At 40.3% G+C, this 16,304-nt stretch overlaps 1 protein-coding gene across 3 annotated transcripts in view; it reads right to left on the bottom strand.

Annotated features, from left to right (window-relative positions):
- GABRA4 (gamma-aminobutyric acid type A receptor subunit alpha4) overlaps positions 1 to 10,028 on the bottom strand; it is a 64,862-nt gene extending 54,834 nt beyond the window's left edge. For 2 of the 3 annotated variants that reach the window (XM_042984596.1, XM_042984597.1), the window contains exons 1-2: positions 10,000 to 10,028; positions 9,422 to 9,540 (exon numbers count right to left, since the gene is read on the bottom strand). In XM_042984596.1, the coding sequence (XP_042840530.1) occupies positions 9,422 to 9,540; positions 10,000 to 10,028 (148 nt within the window). Of the gene's footprint in view, positions 1 to 9,421; positions 9,541 to 9,931 lie in introns of all 3 variants that reach the window. The other variant, XM_042984595.1, reaches the window with a different exon arrangement.
- Positions 10,029 to 16,304: the final 6,276 nt, after the last annotated feature.

Here is a 16,304-nt window from a genome sequence, read left to right as displayed (position 1 = left end):
TGGTTGAAGGGTTTGTGGATCCTGAATCTCATATTCATTGTAAATGAGAGTTTTAATTTGTAAAACTACCACAGAAAACAGTTTGGCATTATCTCATCAAGTTGAACTCCCACTTACACTAAGATCCAGAAAAATCCATTCCTGGATGTATATGCAAAAGAAACTTTTGCACATTTACAGCAGGAAATTTGGGCCAGAATATTCACAGCAACACAATCTTGGAAACAAGCAAAATGCCTACTGCCAACAGAGAAGATGAATAAACTAGTTCCTATGAAGTGGGAATATCACACAGCAGTCAAATGAATGATCTATAGCAATATGCATCAGCAAGAATGAACCTTAGCATACACAATTAAGTGTGGGGGGGAAACACCAAAAGCTCATATACAACATGTTCCAAGCCAATACATTTCCTAATTTAAAATTTTAAAAATTGAGCCAAAATGAGATTCAAAGAAAACCTATGAAATAATTTAAAAAGGACTTGGAGCGGTGGTTGCTTCCGATGGGGCAGACAGGGAGAAAAGATGAAGGAGACTACATAGCAGGATGGAAGTTATCAAAGTTGTACAGTTTAATGATTGAACTGGTGTCTACTCTATCGCAGTGAATGAGTCCATAGATGGATGGGTAGTTAAAAAGAAGGTTATGTGTGGACCGATAATGGGTGTTATTGGTGAACCAAGTATTTTTAATCCAGAATCCAATTCCGTGCACAAGAGGCTTTTAAAAATAAATACAATCAAAAGGCCTAGGCAGTAATATCATGCAGGTTGATGTATTTTTCACCTAAAAGGAAACTAACAACCCAGGGAAATATTATCTAAATAAATATCCATAAAGTTGCAAATAGGCTCTATCTAGAGTTTACAGGGCCTACTTTGGGAAACACCAAAGGCATGTTGCATATCCTTGCCCTGCCCGAAAGAAAATGCAAATATACGATAGAGAGCAGCAGTACATCTTTTTTGCTAAACTGAGAGAAGAACAAAGTACATTCGTGTTCTGGGTTCTATAGTCCCTTGTCTTTCTCTCAGTTATTCTTTCCCTCCATTGTAATATTAACGTACCCCCTACTAGGTGATCCCCTACAGATGTATTCTGATATTTCTCATCTGAAAAGAAGGCAACCTTCCCTCTTTCTCTTGCTTTTCACATCGTGAACTTCTAGGGAAAAAAAACCCATTATTGCCTCTCATTCTTCCTTTTCTATTCACTCTACCATCTCTCGTAACCTGCTTTTCATGCCCAGGATCCACGAAAATCCCTTTTGTCAATATCATTCGTATCTCTGACACAATTCCCACAGATTTAAAAAAATAATTTAATCTCTCCCACTTTTAAACAGGCTCAGGTCATGATCTCACAGCTTGTGAGTTCAAGCCCGGCATCAGGCTCTGTGCTGAAGCTCAGAGCCTGGAGCCTGCTTCGGATTCGGTGTCTCCCTCTCTCTCTACCCTCCCCTGCTTGCACTCTGTCTCTCTCTCTCTCTCTCTCTCTTTCTCAAAAAAATAAACATTAGAAATATTAAAAATAAGTGAAAATAGAAAGGCTCTCTTGATCGTACTTCTCCTTCCATTTACCACCCATTTCTCTGCTGCCCCGTACAATAATTTAATACAAATGTCCAAAGACTCCTCCCATTCTTTCAATGTCTCCCAATCAGACCTCCACACCCATCACAGCACCAAAACTGCTCCTGTCAAAATCACTGACCATGCAGATATTGCTGAATGTAGTGATCAATTTTATGTTCTTATCTTTCTTAATCTGTCAGGAGCATTAAGAAGTAAATGATCAATCCCACCTCCTTTTTTTTTTTAATTTTTAATGTTTATTTATTTTGGGGAGAGAGAGAGACAGAGCGTGAGTGGGGGAGGGGCAGAGAGAGAGAGAGGGAGACACAGAATCCTAAGCAGTTTCCTGGCTCTGAGCTGTCAGCAAAGAACCTGAGGCAGGGCTCGAACCCACGAATGCTGAGATCATGACCTGAGCTGAAGTCAGTCATCTAACTGACTGAGCCACCCAGGGCCCCCCCCTTTTTTTTTTAAATTTTAAATGTTTATTTTTGAGGGGGGGGGAGAGAGGGAGTCCTCTTTTTCTTTTAAGTTTATTTATTTTGAGAGAAGAGAGAGTGGGGAGGGGCAGTGAAAGGGGGAGATACAGAATCCCAAGCAGACTCCACACCATCAGCAAAGATGGCTGGAACTTATGAACTCTGAGATAATGACCTGAATGACACCAAGAGTCCGAGGCTTAACCCACTGAGCCACCCATGCACCCCCACCTCCTATTCTAAACAAATATCTATATCTATCTATTTATATTTATATATTTTTAATTTAACATCCAGTATGCATACTCTGAGATTTTCCTCCTACCCAAAGGCCACTCCTCACTTGGTCTTCCTGAGACAGAGATTCCTCTTCTCTCCCACCTCTTAACACTGGAGACTTCAGAGTCCTATATTTGTACCTCTTCTCATCCTTAATCTCTTGATGATCCCTTTAGTCTTATGGCTTTAAATACCATATATAGTGACATACCAATCGTCCCTGCTTTTCAGACTTACCTCCACTTAATGTCCAATCGGCATCTCAAATTTAACATATCCACATACAAATTGTTCATCCACACCCCGAATCTGCTTCTGCCGCAGTGTCGGCAAGTCTGTTTCTCCAGGCGTTCAAGTCAAAAACTTTGGAGTCAGATTTGACCCCTCCCTTTTCCTCACATCCCACATCCTAGCTGTCGTCAGTGGACTAGACCTTTGAAACATAGCCAGAAACCCATCATTTCTTCCAACTTTACAAGCTTCACTGCCACCAACTTGGTCAAAATATCCATCATCTCTCACCTAGTTAATTGTGAAAACCTCTCTGCCTTTGCCTTTGACCCTGAGTGCCTGTTGTCAATACAAAAACCAAGGTGGGCTTTTGAAAATTAGGCAGTTCAGGTTTTGCCCCTGTTGGAATCTCTCTAATCACTTTTGATATGAATCACAGTAAAAGCAAAGTCCTTACCAGCTTGCAAAGCTTTACACAACCTCATCTTTGTATCACACTAACCCCTTCTTACTCTTCAGTCCTGCTGAACTTTACTGCAGCGACACTGATTTCCATGCTTAGCACTTTAGCACATAGAGTTCCTTCAACCCAAATGTGGCTTATGCTTTTACCTATACTTAGGATCACTGTTCAAATACCACCTTCTCAGGCACCTGGGTGGCTTAGTCGGTTAAGTGCCTGACTCTTGGTTTTGGCTCAGGTCATGATCTCATGGCTCCTAGGTTCAAGCCCCATGTGGGATTCTACACTGACAGCATAGGGCCTGCTTGGGATTCTCTCACGCTCTCTCTGGCCCTCTCCTACTCATTCTCTCTCTCTCTCTCTCTCTCTCTCTCCCTCCCTCTCTCACAAAATAAATAAACTTTAAAAATCACCTTTTCAATGAAGTCTTTCCTACCAACTTTGTTAAAACTGCAACTCCTCCCTGCTTTATATTACTCCATAGCAGTTATCGACTTCTGACACTCTATATTTTATTTATTTCTGTTGTTCATTTTCTGTCCCTTTCACTGAAGTGTCAGCTCATGAAGGTAGGGAACTGCATCTCTTTTGTTCACTAATGCATTCCAGTGCCATCCTAGAATCATGCCTGGCACATATTATATGATTAGTAAGTAGTTAATGAAAAGTGAACCAAATGAAATATCTCCATGTGGCCAGACTTATCTTACTTACGTCTTGGAAGGTTTTGAAAAAGGTTTTTCTCATCCCTCCTTCCTAAGACATTCCATTCTCTTGACTTCTAGAAATTCACACTCTCCTAGTGCCCACCTACATATCACAGTCTCCTCTTTTACATCCTTCTCTGGCAATTCTGTTTTCTGCCTTTCCTCAACCGTTAATGCTCTTGGAGGCTTGGTTCAGGGCTCTTTGTGCCTTCATACTCTTCTTTAGCATCTATTCTCACAGTGTTATATGCTGGTGACTCTTGCATATCTCTAAACAAAACTCTTGTCTGATATCCAAACAAGTACAACCACTAGGACTCCATATATGTATCCTAAACTCAACGTATCCACACATGATTTCTTGATTTCACGCCCATCTCTCTTCTTCCTCCCCACCTCCCTAGTTTAAATAACACCATCCTCTGCCCATTTTCTCAAAATAAAAATCCAGGGGTCATTTTTTGATTCCTCCCTTTCCTTTACCACCCCTATGAAATCCAGCACCAATTAATAGTTCAATTATATTTCCAAAATGTATCTTAATTTTTTCCACTTAACTCCATTTTACTACATCTACATTTACTACAACCCACCACTAACTTCAGAGAACCTCCCATCCACCATCACACACACACACACACACACACACACACACACACACACACACACAAACCTTCTTCATTGGTCTCTTTGCTTCCAGTATTGCCCAACCTCTATATCCTTCCTTTTATTAAGCAGCAGTCAGAGGAATCATGATACAAAGTCACACCAAGTCGTTCATTCTCTCCACCTAAAAAACTCCAATGGCTTCCGGGTTCACTAAAAGAAAGATCTAAACTCTTTTACTAAAGGTCTTGCATGATCTGGTCTTTGTTTACCATCACAAGCTAGAACTGTGAGAATCTTCCTCTTGCTTTCTTACTACCTTCATGGAACTCCCTTTCCCGGACTCCCTTCATTGCCTATATCACACTAAATTCTTATCCACCTTAGGATCCTTAACCTTGCCTTTTTGTTCTATCTGAGAACAACTATTGCTTACCTTTTCCATATCTGTCACCCTTAGGTCTCAGCTTAAGAGACTTTCTTGACCACTGTGCTGAAATAGACCCCTTATCCAATTTATTCTCTATCTTAGCATGCTATTGGATTGTCCCATGGGGAGATCTTTAATTATTTAGTTGTTTCTCTGTAGTTTTATCTCTCTACTACACTGCTTAGCCATATAGTTCACGAGGGCCTTTGTCTGATTCAGAATTACATCTTTACAAGCTCACATTGTTCCTGATACATAGTGGTCTCAATAGGTATTGGTTCAACAAATGAATGCGTAAGTGGGTGTGACAAATCAAAAGAGAATAAAGCTTTATTTTTCTGTCACCCTGTGGATTTTAAGTGTTCTTTCGTCTATATACTTTCAAAAATATATTCTCTGTAGACTCAATAAAGCTAGCACAAGGTTAGTGCATTAATTTAATTTTCAGGTTAGGATATGGATCATGTGAAAACATTGCAAGAATATTTTTATTTCTATAGTAAAGATGTTCCAAATATACCAAAGTATATATACTTCTCCATATTTGCTTTCCCATTTTAAAATGTTATTAAAGCTTTAGAATAAAAGTTCTCATTTCACTCCTTTGAGGGAAATGTAGTTTTGCTTATTTTAATAACCTAATTAGAAACAAGAAGGTATGTTAATGAAAATTCCACTCTTGGTAAACAGAGGATGTTTTTAAAAAGCCTTAGAAGTGGATGTTGCAATAGACCAGCTGCCTGGTGTATTAGTGGCCTTGTCTATGAGTAGTTTTAGGGTTCTTGAGCAATTCATTGGAACTTTTCTCAGCCTCCCCTCTAACATAGGGAGGATGCCCACCCTGCTTATCTCTGCTAATCTTATTAAGCATTATATGCAAAAAGGTTTGGGGCACCCAGGAGGCTCAGCTGGTTAAGCATGGGACCCTTGATTTTCACTGGGGTCATGATCTCACGTGAGTCTGAGCCCCACATCCAGCTCTGCGCTGACAGTGAGGAGCCGGCTTGGGATTCTCTCTCTCTCTCTCTCTCTCTCTCTCTCTCTGTCTCTCCCTCTCTCTCTCTTTCTCAAAATAAATAAATAAACTTAAACAAAATGATTCCAAACTATAGAGGACTCCACTAATGTGGAGTTCTACTATGTTGGTGAGCAACCTTGCAAAACTGACCTAATGGTCAGTTCCCATTTCAGGGAGTTTGTGCAAGAGGATCTAAGGCAACTGTCTCTAGTTGAAGCATTTATTATTCCAGACCATGTGCCTCAAAAGATTGAAATGCACAAAGGTAGCATAATCCGGCAGTAAAATGGAAGTGGGTAAGGGCTGACTTCCTAAACGATCTCCTGGTGGTTAGCTATGCATTTTTAAGACCACATGTAACAGTGTGGAAAGTGGCTAAGAGCACAGGGGACTGATTTTCTAGCTTCTTTGTGGAGAGCTTCACTTGTGAGCCACTTCTAAGCAGGTGCAAGCTACTTCAGGATGACGGCAGACTGATTTGTCAGAGGCCAAAAGAACTATACCCCTTCAGAAGTCCCAATCTGGCTTCTCTCACCATGCCTCCTTCCTTCTCTTCTCACCTTTTCCCCTTTTCTTCTCCAATGGGAGAACGTGGGAGACAAGGGAGAGGAGACCCTGGAGGGATGAAAAGAAGAGAACCATTTCAGTTCCTTTTACTTCCCGGTTGCAAGCTGTGCTGCTGAGTTAAAAATATGTAATTTAGTTTCCAAATCTATTCCAACCCCTGCCGGCCTACTGAGCAATCACAAACCATCCAATTTCAATTCAAATCTTTGCTTTTAGCTTTATTTTAAATGGAACACAGCTAAGTTGTATAAACAGATATAAAGTAAACGCTCTACAAAGAGCAGAAGTGGGATTAAAGGAACCAGGAAGTAAATCTGTATTTATAGCATACCGGTCAAAATACGAATTGTTTTCATTTTATTTTTAAAATGCCAAACTTGCCACAAAGTACTGAAATGTCAAAGAAGGGACCAAACTTGCAGCACATCCAAGAGTCTGTGCTAAGTGTGAGTTTTCTTATTATTTTCAGCGATGCTTGTTTATAACATCCTGTAAACAGATTACACAGTTTTCTGCAGGTGAGAATTACTATCCCTCTGTCATGTTTGGAATGCTGTGAATTTACAGAGAATGACCCATTTCTAAAAAGATGAATCACATTTACCACAAATATTTATGAGCATAGCCCAAAAATTGTGTGACATAGTACATTTTTAATGATTAATCAACTGCTAACACTTGAAGTAACATGAATTCCACCTCTTCCCATAAAGCTATAAAAGTATCTCCAGGTGGGTAATGTACATCACCTAGCAGTGACAAGTAAGATGACTAATAATGCCCTTGAGACATTTCAGCCATATTGCAGCTGGCCAAAATCCAGTAATGGCTCATGTTGACTGATTTCATTCATTTTATTGTCTATATAATATCATGGGAGAGGATAGGTGGTTCAAAAGGATTCATCCGCAACGGACACCTTCTTCTTTTTGAGTTATACTTGCATTATAACCAACGGGGGAGATACTATTGTAACTTTTGCCATTTAATAATAAAACCATACCATTTCAGTTGTAACTTTTCACTTTAATTTATGTGCAGGTACATCAAGTCTCCAATAAATATTTAAACTCCTGTGATTTTGTATTTCTGTTATTTTTCCCCTCACTTCAAATGTCATATTTAAAACTTTTACGGGCAGATAAACCCTCTTTTATTGAGACAATATAGTCTTTAATGGTATCACATTGTCTGAAATATTCTTGGCAAATTTTTTTCTTGGGGGGTGGGATATATAGTGATAACTTCCCCATCACTTGTGAAAGATCATGCGCTGGCAAATGATTCACTTCTGTAAGGAAGCCTCTTTCCAGATTTGCACGGAGGCAAATGCAGTGCGGAGCATCCTACTGCTGAGGCAATGTGAGGAGAACCTTTCATCCTTCTCATCCGTATTTGTCACTGTCAACATGCCAAAAAATCAATTAATACCCTCAATGGCCCCCTAGCACCTTCTCAATAAAATCCAGAAAAAAAGTTGGGGATCAGAAAGCCTGATTCCAGACAACCATTAATATGCTATGTGTCCCTGTAAAATCACTTTCCATTTCTAATCTTCTGTGTCCCCATTTGTCAAATGAGGAGAACCAGACTAGTCAGACTCCAAAGAATCATCCAGCTCCACTCTATCCGATTCTGTTTTACTTCTGATAATTTTTTCAAACCACAGACAGTGTCTAATTCTGTCTTCATTCCCAGGAATGTCCTACTCCCGTTCACTTTCTCTATTCTCTCATCATCCTATCTCTTATACACTCTCAGGAGGAAGCTTGAAGTCCCCTGTGCTGCTAACATCATGTGATGCTCACCACATAGCATCTGATATCATCTCCGTCTTGATGGGTTTGTCTCTTATAAATATACAACCTGACCTGGGTTCACATCCTGCCCATGCCACTTACCAACTGTGAACTTGAACTGGTTACTTAGCCTCCCAAGCCTAAATTTCTTCATCTATAAAATGGGGATGGTAATAACTTACTCTCAGTAATGCCTATAAAATGCCTGGTGTATATGCCAATTCAAATAAATAAATAAATACAATATTAGTGCTTATTATTGTTACTTCTACTCCTACTCCTACTAGAGGCTCTTTTAAGACACAGCCTAGGTCTTGATCAACTCATTTCCCAGTAGGCTCAGAGTAGTTGGAAAGAAGAGGGACTTGGTGGTCGGGTCCTGAACTGACACTTGGGGTGAAGTCACGTGTTCTCCCTGAACTGGACCCAGCGGGTGTCTGAGGTTAAGAATTGTATCTTCAGATTCTGTGAACACAGTGCCTAGCAAACTGCTTGCCACATAAATTCTCATTATATAAGCAAATGGAATATGAATATGAAAAGAAGCAACCATAGGGTTAATGGATGCGCAGTAGGGTTAATTAGAGCTACTGTAAAATACTTAAGGAAGAAATAAAGCTGAAACACCTCTAACTCCAAAGTCTTGGGAGGGAAGTAAATGACCTCTCCCCAAATGAAGTAAAAATTGATCCTACTGTGTAAGAGAACAAGAAAGGACTGGGTTCTCTAGCAGAGCAGGCAGCTTCGTGCCCCAGATTCTTGTCCTAGGTAGAGCACGGTGGCGAGGTTTTGGCAGAGGAACAAATACCACGTGGGAGGACAAGGGACTTCGGATCAGTTGCCTCAAGTGCAACCAGCTCTGAGCGAAGCGGCCAGGTGCAGGGGAAGTCCGTTCTCAGGGCGCAGCGCAGCTGGGCAGCCGAGCCCCACGTTCCCGTTTTTGACTCTTTCTCTCCAACCTCCCCCACCCAGCAGTCAGGTCCCGGAAGGTAATTAGTGTGGGGGAGAGGCAAAGCTTCTGAGTCTGCAGGGAGATGGGAAAGTAAGGGTGGAGGCGGTCTTCTTGTCAGAGGTCTCATCAAGGTGGGGGGGCGGGGAGAGAGAGGAAGGGAGGGAGGGAGAGAGAGAGAGAGAGAGAGAGAGGAAGAGATTTTCCATTTTTGCACTCGAGGCATACCTAATGATATTCCCACAGACAGACAGACAGGCAGACCGAGAGAGGGACAGACAGGACACACTTGAGCGTTTGAAATCTTTCATACCCCCAAATCCAGGACGCAGCCTGTTGTCATAACCATCGAGTAAGCTGTCCAGGATGCGGGTAAAATTTTCCGGGCATAATTTCTCCTCCTTTTGGTTTTGTCCTGGGGATTCGTTTAAACTGCAAACGCAAAAAAAAAAAAAAAAAAAAAAAAAAGAAAACGGCGTAAGGGGTTAAGAATCGATTACAGAACAGGTGGAAACAGGTTTATCTTCTAGGGAAAGAGACTTTTGCCCCAAGCTACAAGAGGCAGGTCTGAAGGATGGGGGGACAGAGAAATGGTCGGGAAAGGCGCACCCTGAGCACACGCACCCCCAAACCCACACTCTTCTTGCACCCGGTGCCCCTTCTGCTCTCCGCGTCTACGCGGTCACAGAAAAGCCTAGCTTCGGTCCCTGACCTTACAGCGGAAACAGGAGGGTCTGGTGTGCCCTGGGAGGGGCGGCGGCCGGAGGGGGCTCGGAGCTGGCCACTTCTCCACCCTTGCCCCTCAGGACCCCAAAGAACTCACCAAGCCGCCAGGCAAAGGAAGTGCAGGAGGGCGAAACTGACCCGGGAGGACGTGGCGATCGCGGGTACCTTCTTGGCAGAAACCATCTTTGCAACATGCCATACTTTAAGCCTGTTCACGTTTCCAGGCTCTCAAGATGCCCTGAGCAGGGTGCGAGGCGAGGGCAGAGGCTCTCCGCGGCGTGCGCACACTCGCGCTCACACTCGCCCGCGCTCACACTCGCCCGCGCTCAGCCAGCCCGAGCCGCGGTGGGCGCGTGTGTGCACGCGGGCCAGGGGGAGGCGGAACCTGCCTTTCCTCGCCCCCTCCTTTTCTCGCTGAGCTCTCAATGTGTATGGAGAGCTATGTATACCGCTCAACACCCTTTCGTGCCCGCACCGTGGAGCCTCCGAGGTTAACCTCAGCGCGCTGGCACGGAAAGGCTGAGCGAGTTCTTCCCAACCTTGAACTCTGGATTTCCGCCCTTCCTGGCGTCCGCCGCCCCCAACCCTAAGTGGGTCCCCGCCCACAGCAGTGCCTAGCCTCCACTTTTCCCTCCCCCCCCCCACCCCCCGCTTCCTGCTGGGATTTGGATTTCACCAACGAAGCTCCTCTCTCAGGTTGTCTGAGGACCTGTTTTGTACCCATTTTCAAGGCTGAGGGGAAGGAGCGGGGGCATTAGGATGGCTGGGCGTGGGGACGGGAGACTGCGGTGAGCACAGGGGATCGAGGACGGACGGAAACAAACTTTGGGACTCTCCCCTTCAGGTGCTGGGGCGGAGTGGGGCGGCAAAGGAAAGAAGATTCTTCCTGGTGAGAGAGAAGGGTTGCAATTCACCGGGCACGCTCGCGCCAAACTTAGCAAGTGGACTTGAGCCTCATTCTGTTCGCAACGCGTTTGCCAAGCTGTTGCTGTGAACATAACACATTCTTTTACTACACTCGCTCCCACCTGGCACACACACGCTCAGCTCTGCTGCCCCATCCTTTGCTGGAGAGGAGAGGAGAGGTGAAGACGAAGGACGTCGGGTCAAAATCACTTTCACTTTTGGTGACACTTCCTGCTCTTTTCTTTCATGATAGAGCTCCCTGACTTCCTGCGGTTGACCGCTTTAGGGGGCAGGAAAGGATGGCTGTGGAGACGGTGAGGAGAGAGACAGAAGAAAGGCAAATGTGGTGGGGGGGGGGGGGGGGTGGGGGGGTGGGAGGGGCTCAGTAGACCTGTTTAAAACGTTAATTATTGGTTCCAAGGGGGAAAGGTGTCTTTCACATTAATAGTGATGCAAGTGGAAATTTGCATGTGATGGACCAATGACCTAAGTGATTTCCAAAAAGTTAGTTCCCTGGAAACTGTCACCACCAATATTTATATTCTGTTTAGAACTTTGATGGTTTGTTCAAATTTGGATGACTACTGGGCTGATTTGATATGAAAACAATAGGTTTTGTTTCAGTATCGTCATTAAATTTTTTCTTTGCAAAGGGGAAACCTATCTGACCGCCCAAAGTGCTTAATCGCAGAGGTATGTATTCCGTGATATTCTATATTGTTTCCTTCATGGAATTTATTATACTTCATCCTAATTCTGTCTGTGTCATTCTTCTCTAAAGACTCCTTGAGGGTCTGGGCTGGTAATTATGATTTATCTGTGGATATTTTTTCTCTTATTACAGTGCATACCACATAGTACAAGGACAACAAATATTTATTGAATGAACAATTAAACAAATTAATGAATTACCTACTCCCAGATCCATCCTAATTAATTTGGATGAAATTCAAACTTACTCTCATCGAAAAATGAAAATATTAGTGTACTCCCCATATATGCCATGAAAGCATTTGTTTCCACAGACTCTACACATAAAAACTTATAATACATCATATTATTATATCACGTTATATTATTTTTTCAATATGAATGCTTTCTTATACTTTCAGAACAGAATTTTATTTTTTTCTTACAATATCCATTTGAAATATAGAGATAGATAGATATTGATATATACATATATATCAAAAAACAAATATAATGGCCTAATGGAGAAGAGGTTTCATATTGTTAAAGAAAAATTATCTTCAAAATTTCTTAAATATGTGAAATATTTCTTAAATATGTGAAACTAATATTTCTTAAATATGTGAAACTAATACCTTCAAAGGTATGAAAAGAAGATTTCCCCCTTCAGTGTAGCTACTTCCAATTATATTTTTGTTAACAGATGTATTTAAGATCAACTGAAGATAATAGCATAGATATATCATTTTATTTTATTTCACAGCCTTTCATTTATGCTGTCCTTTATATTACTTAAAGAAGTTATATGTTGGGTGTTACTGTCTGAATCTTTAAAAAATATTTTTTTGTCACTAGGAATTTTAAATTAACTCTAACATTAAAAAATTACAACTTACCAGAAGTTACAAATATCATTAAATATGCTATTATTTTTATATAAATTTCTATCCATTCTGATTCAGATTGTGAGTGAATCCTGATTGCCTGTATATAACTGTACAGAAATATAAAGGTGTTAAAATTATACATATAAATTCCTTATTTAAAGTTAATAAAAGTCTTTCATTGCTATGCTTGATAGAATTTGAATTAGGTTCAATTACATAACCCCCAAACATCATTATGTTAAGCCAGCCACATATTATAAATTTACCATAAAGCTTTATCTCTGATATGGTAGAATACAAGTGAAATAGATTGCCCTAATGCTGAAGTCTTACTTCAGAGTTCACATACCTATGAAATGCCCTAAAAATTAATACAAAATTTTGTATTCACATAAGTATGTGCATTTTTCTTTGAGGCTCTTTATGACTTTCATCAGAGTTTCAAAAGCTATGGACAACGATAGTACAGACTAATGTTTTAAAATAAAAGATTAAATATATAATAGAACAATCAACCAAATAGGTGGAAAACATTTGTAACTAGTGTGTAGCAAACATCTCTATCCCATTTGATACCCTTATTCATGGCCAGTTTCCATAGACTGTTATGTAGATCTTGGGTCTCCATTGAAGGTACTCAGCTCCATTTACTGTCAATTTATCAAACATCCAATTAGCTTGGCACACAAAACTTTGGAGTGGTAATAAAATGAATTTGAAAGAATTCAACCCGTTTTTGTTTCCATTAATTGCCTCCCTTAATTTTATTTGTGTATATGTGTGTATGTTTTCAAAGTTTCTGAAAAAAAAAATACTATTATCAAGTAACAGATTTTTTTCTATATCTAATAGTAGTGATTAGGAAGGGAAATTCATGTGTTACCAATAATGCCCCAAGTTAAACTATTGTTAAATTTTCTGCCAAGTGTCTGTCTTATGATATATACATTAGGTTGTCGCCTTCTTCTTCTCCTTCTCCTCCTTCTCCTTCTCCTTCTCCTTCTCCTTCTCCTTCTCCTTCTCCTTCAACAACAGAAGTTAATTTTCTCACACTGAAGGCTAGAAGTCCAGGACCAAGGTGTCATCAAATTTGACTTCTTCTGAAGCCTCTCTTCTTGACTTGCAGATGGCCTCCTTCTCACTGTGTCTTCTCGTGGTCTTTTCTTTGTATTCAGGCACTCTGTGTTCAAATTTCTTTATAAAGACACCAGTCCTGTTGGATCAGGGTTCACCCTAAAACCTCATTTTAACTTAAAGGCCTTTAAAAAAATCCCTATTTCCAGATAAGGTCACATTCTGAGGCTCCAGAGGTTATGACTTTAACTTATGATTTGGGTGAGTGGGGGGACACAATTTAGTGCATAACCGTGGTGATCTTCCTTCAACTATATTTAAAACAAAATGAAAATAATATACATATAGTGAGTTTTAAAATTCATTAAGCCATAAAGGCAATTTGGACATTCTTATACGAATAGTAATAATTATGATGATAATAATCTTTATTATAATAATAGCAATTATCCTTTATTAAGTACCTAATTTCATTCAAATCTTCAGAACAAATATTTATGGTTAGGTATTATTATTCTCATGTTATGAATAAACTGAAGCTTAAACATGCTGAGTAATTTGTTTATGGTGAGCCAAATCAATGGAAAGATCAAGATTTTATTCTTTGTCCCTGGAGGACTAGCTAGATAAAATGTAATTTTGTTGTTCTTGTTGTTTAATTTGACATAGACATATATTCTGAAATGATTACTACAATAATGTTAGTTAAGCCATCCATCATCTCACAGTTATTTTTTATATGTGTGGTGAGAACATTTAAGATCTAGTCTCTTAGCAAATTTCAAGTACACAATACAGAATTGTTAACTATGTACAACAATGTTAACTAAGTACGTCACTACGCTTTACTAGATCCCTAGGACTTATTCATCTTATAAACAGTTGAAAGTTCATACCCTTTGGTCAATATCACCCCATTTCCCCTATCTGCAGTCCCAACCACCTGTTTTCTCTGAGTTCATGCAGCATTTGTCTTTCTCAATCTGTGTTGTTTTATTTCCAGAGCGATACCGGACTAATACAACCAAATTGGAAAGCCATTTGGCAATAGTTGAAGTTGAACATGAATATGCCCTATGATCAAGCCATCTCCTGCCTGTTTTATAGTCCATAGAAGTTCTCAAACATTGCAAGGAGGCAACTGAAAAATAGTACATTGTTTGTAATTGTGGGGAAATAGCAACAAAATAAAAGTCCTTTGATGGGAAAATGGACACACTGCATTATGGTATAAACAGAGTACTATAAGGTAATTAAAATTAAGAAAACCAGGTATAGGAGAAAAATAAGATAAGTAAAATAAGCAAGTGACAGAATAATACCTTCAGTAAAATATCATTCATACAAAATCTAAAACATGAAAAATAACATTGTACATTGTTTATGGGTATGTATGTAGTGATAGAGAACCCACATGAAAAAAGAAACATCAAATTAAAGGCAATGGATATCTATGGAGAGGAAGAAAGGGGACTAGAATAGAGAGAGGAAATTGACTACTTCAATTATTTAAGTATTGGAGCAAATATGAAAAAATCTTAAATATTGACAGATCTGGTGGTAGGGACTTGAGTATTCAATTATATTACTTTTTTCATTGTCCTGATCATCTATTGCTGTATAACAAACCATTGCAAACCTTGCTGGCTTAAAACAGCAATTTATAATGATCTCTCAGTATTCCTGGTTTGACCGCTCTCATCCGGTGGTTCTCCCTGGAGATGCCTCAGGGAGATGCCTGTTGCAGTTACATGGTAGCTGGCGCTGCAGTCACCTGAAGGTTTGACTGAGCTGGCCACTGAAGACAGCTTATTACTTCACATGACTGGCACCTTCGCTGGGACATCTGGAACAGTTGGAGGGCTGGCTGGATCTCTCTCTCTCTCTCTCTCTCTCTCTCTCTCTCTCTTTCTTTCTCTGGCCTCCCACTTAATTAGCTTGGATTCCTGACAACATGAAGCTGGCTTCTCCAAAATAAACATTTCCAGAGTTGGGCTGAAACTGTAAGACTTCTTAAGAATAAGCCCCGGAAGTTACAGAGTACCACAACTACTGCATTCTACTGGTCAAATCAAGACGGGAACAAACCACATCTGTGCAGAGGAGATGCACAAGGAAATCGCTGGGAGGTATGGTTTTTGGGTGGCCATCTTTGAAGACTAGCCACCATATGTACTTTTCTGTATGCTTAAAATAGTTCATAGAAAAATGAATAACATTTTATAGGAGTTGTGTGATAGTTAATTTTATGTGTCAACTTGACTTGGCCACATTACCCAAATATTAAGTCAAACATTATTCTAGATGCTTTTGTGAAAGTATCTTTAAATGAGGTCAACACTGAAATCAGACTTTGAGTAAAGTAGATTACGTTCCATAATGTGGGTGGGCCTCACCCAATCAGTGGAAGGCCTGAATAGAAAAAAGACTGACCTCCCCATAGGAAAAGTGAATTCTGCCAGCAGACTGCCTTCATACTAAAACTGTAACCCATTTCTGGTTTTCCAGCCTTCTGTCCTATCCTACAGATCTTGCACTTCCAGCCTCCATTATTGTGTGAGCCAAAATAAATGACTAAATCCCATCCCCTACTCACCACCATTGATTCTTTTTCTCTGGAGAACCCTAATCTAACACAAGTGGTAGAGGAAGACAAGACTAAATGTTTACTGAATCTCTTGGATATGAGTAAAGTTTAATGGCTCAGCCCATTTAACAAATTAAAAATTTTCTTGCCTTTCAAATGTCACTGAGTTCTTCTGAAAGAGAAATTGTATAAAATTATAATAGAATCTTGAATCGGTTATTACAACATACTGTCATTGTAGCTTTTAGGATGCTTTTTAGATTTTTTTAACACCAGTAAAGGTTCATGACATGTGAGCATTTATAAATGTTGAACATCCATGAGCC

The sequence above is a fragment of the Panthera tigris genome, chromosome B1, assembly GCF_018350195.1.
Source record: "Panthera tigris isolate Pti1 chromosome B1, P.tigris_Pti1_mat1.1, whole genome shotgun sequence".
Classification (NCBI taxonomy): domain Eukaryota; kingdom Metazoa; phylum Chordata; class Mammalia; order Carnivora; family Felidae; genus Panthera; species Panthera tigris.
Note: the sequence above shows the minus strand (reverse complement) of the source record. Positions and strands in the feature narration are given on the sequence as shown.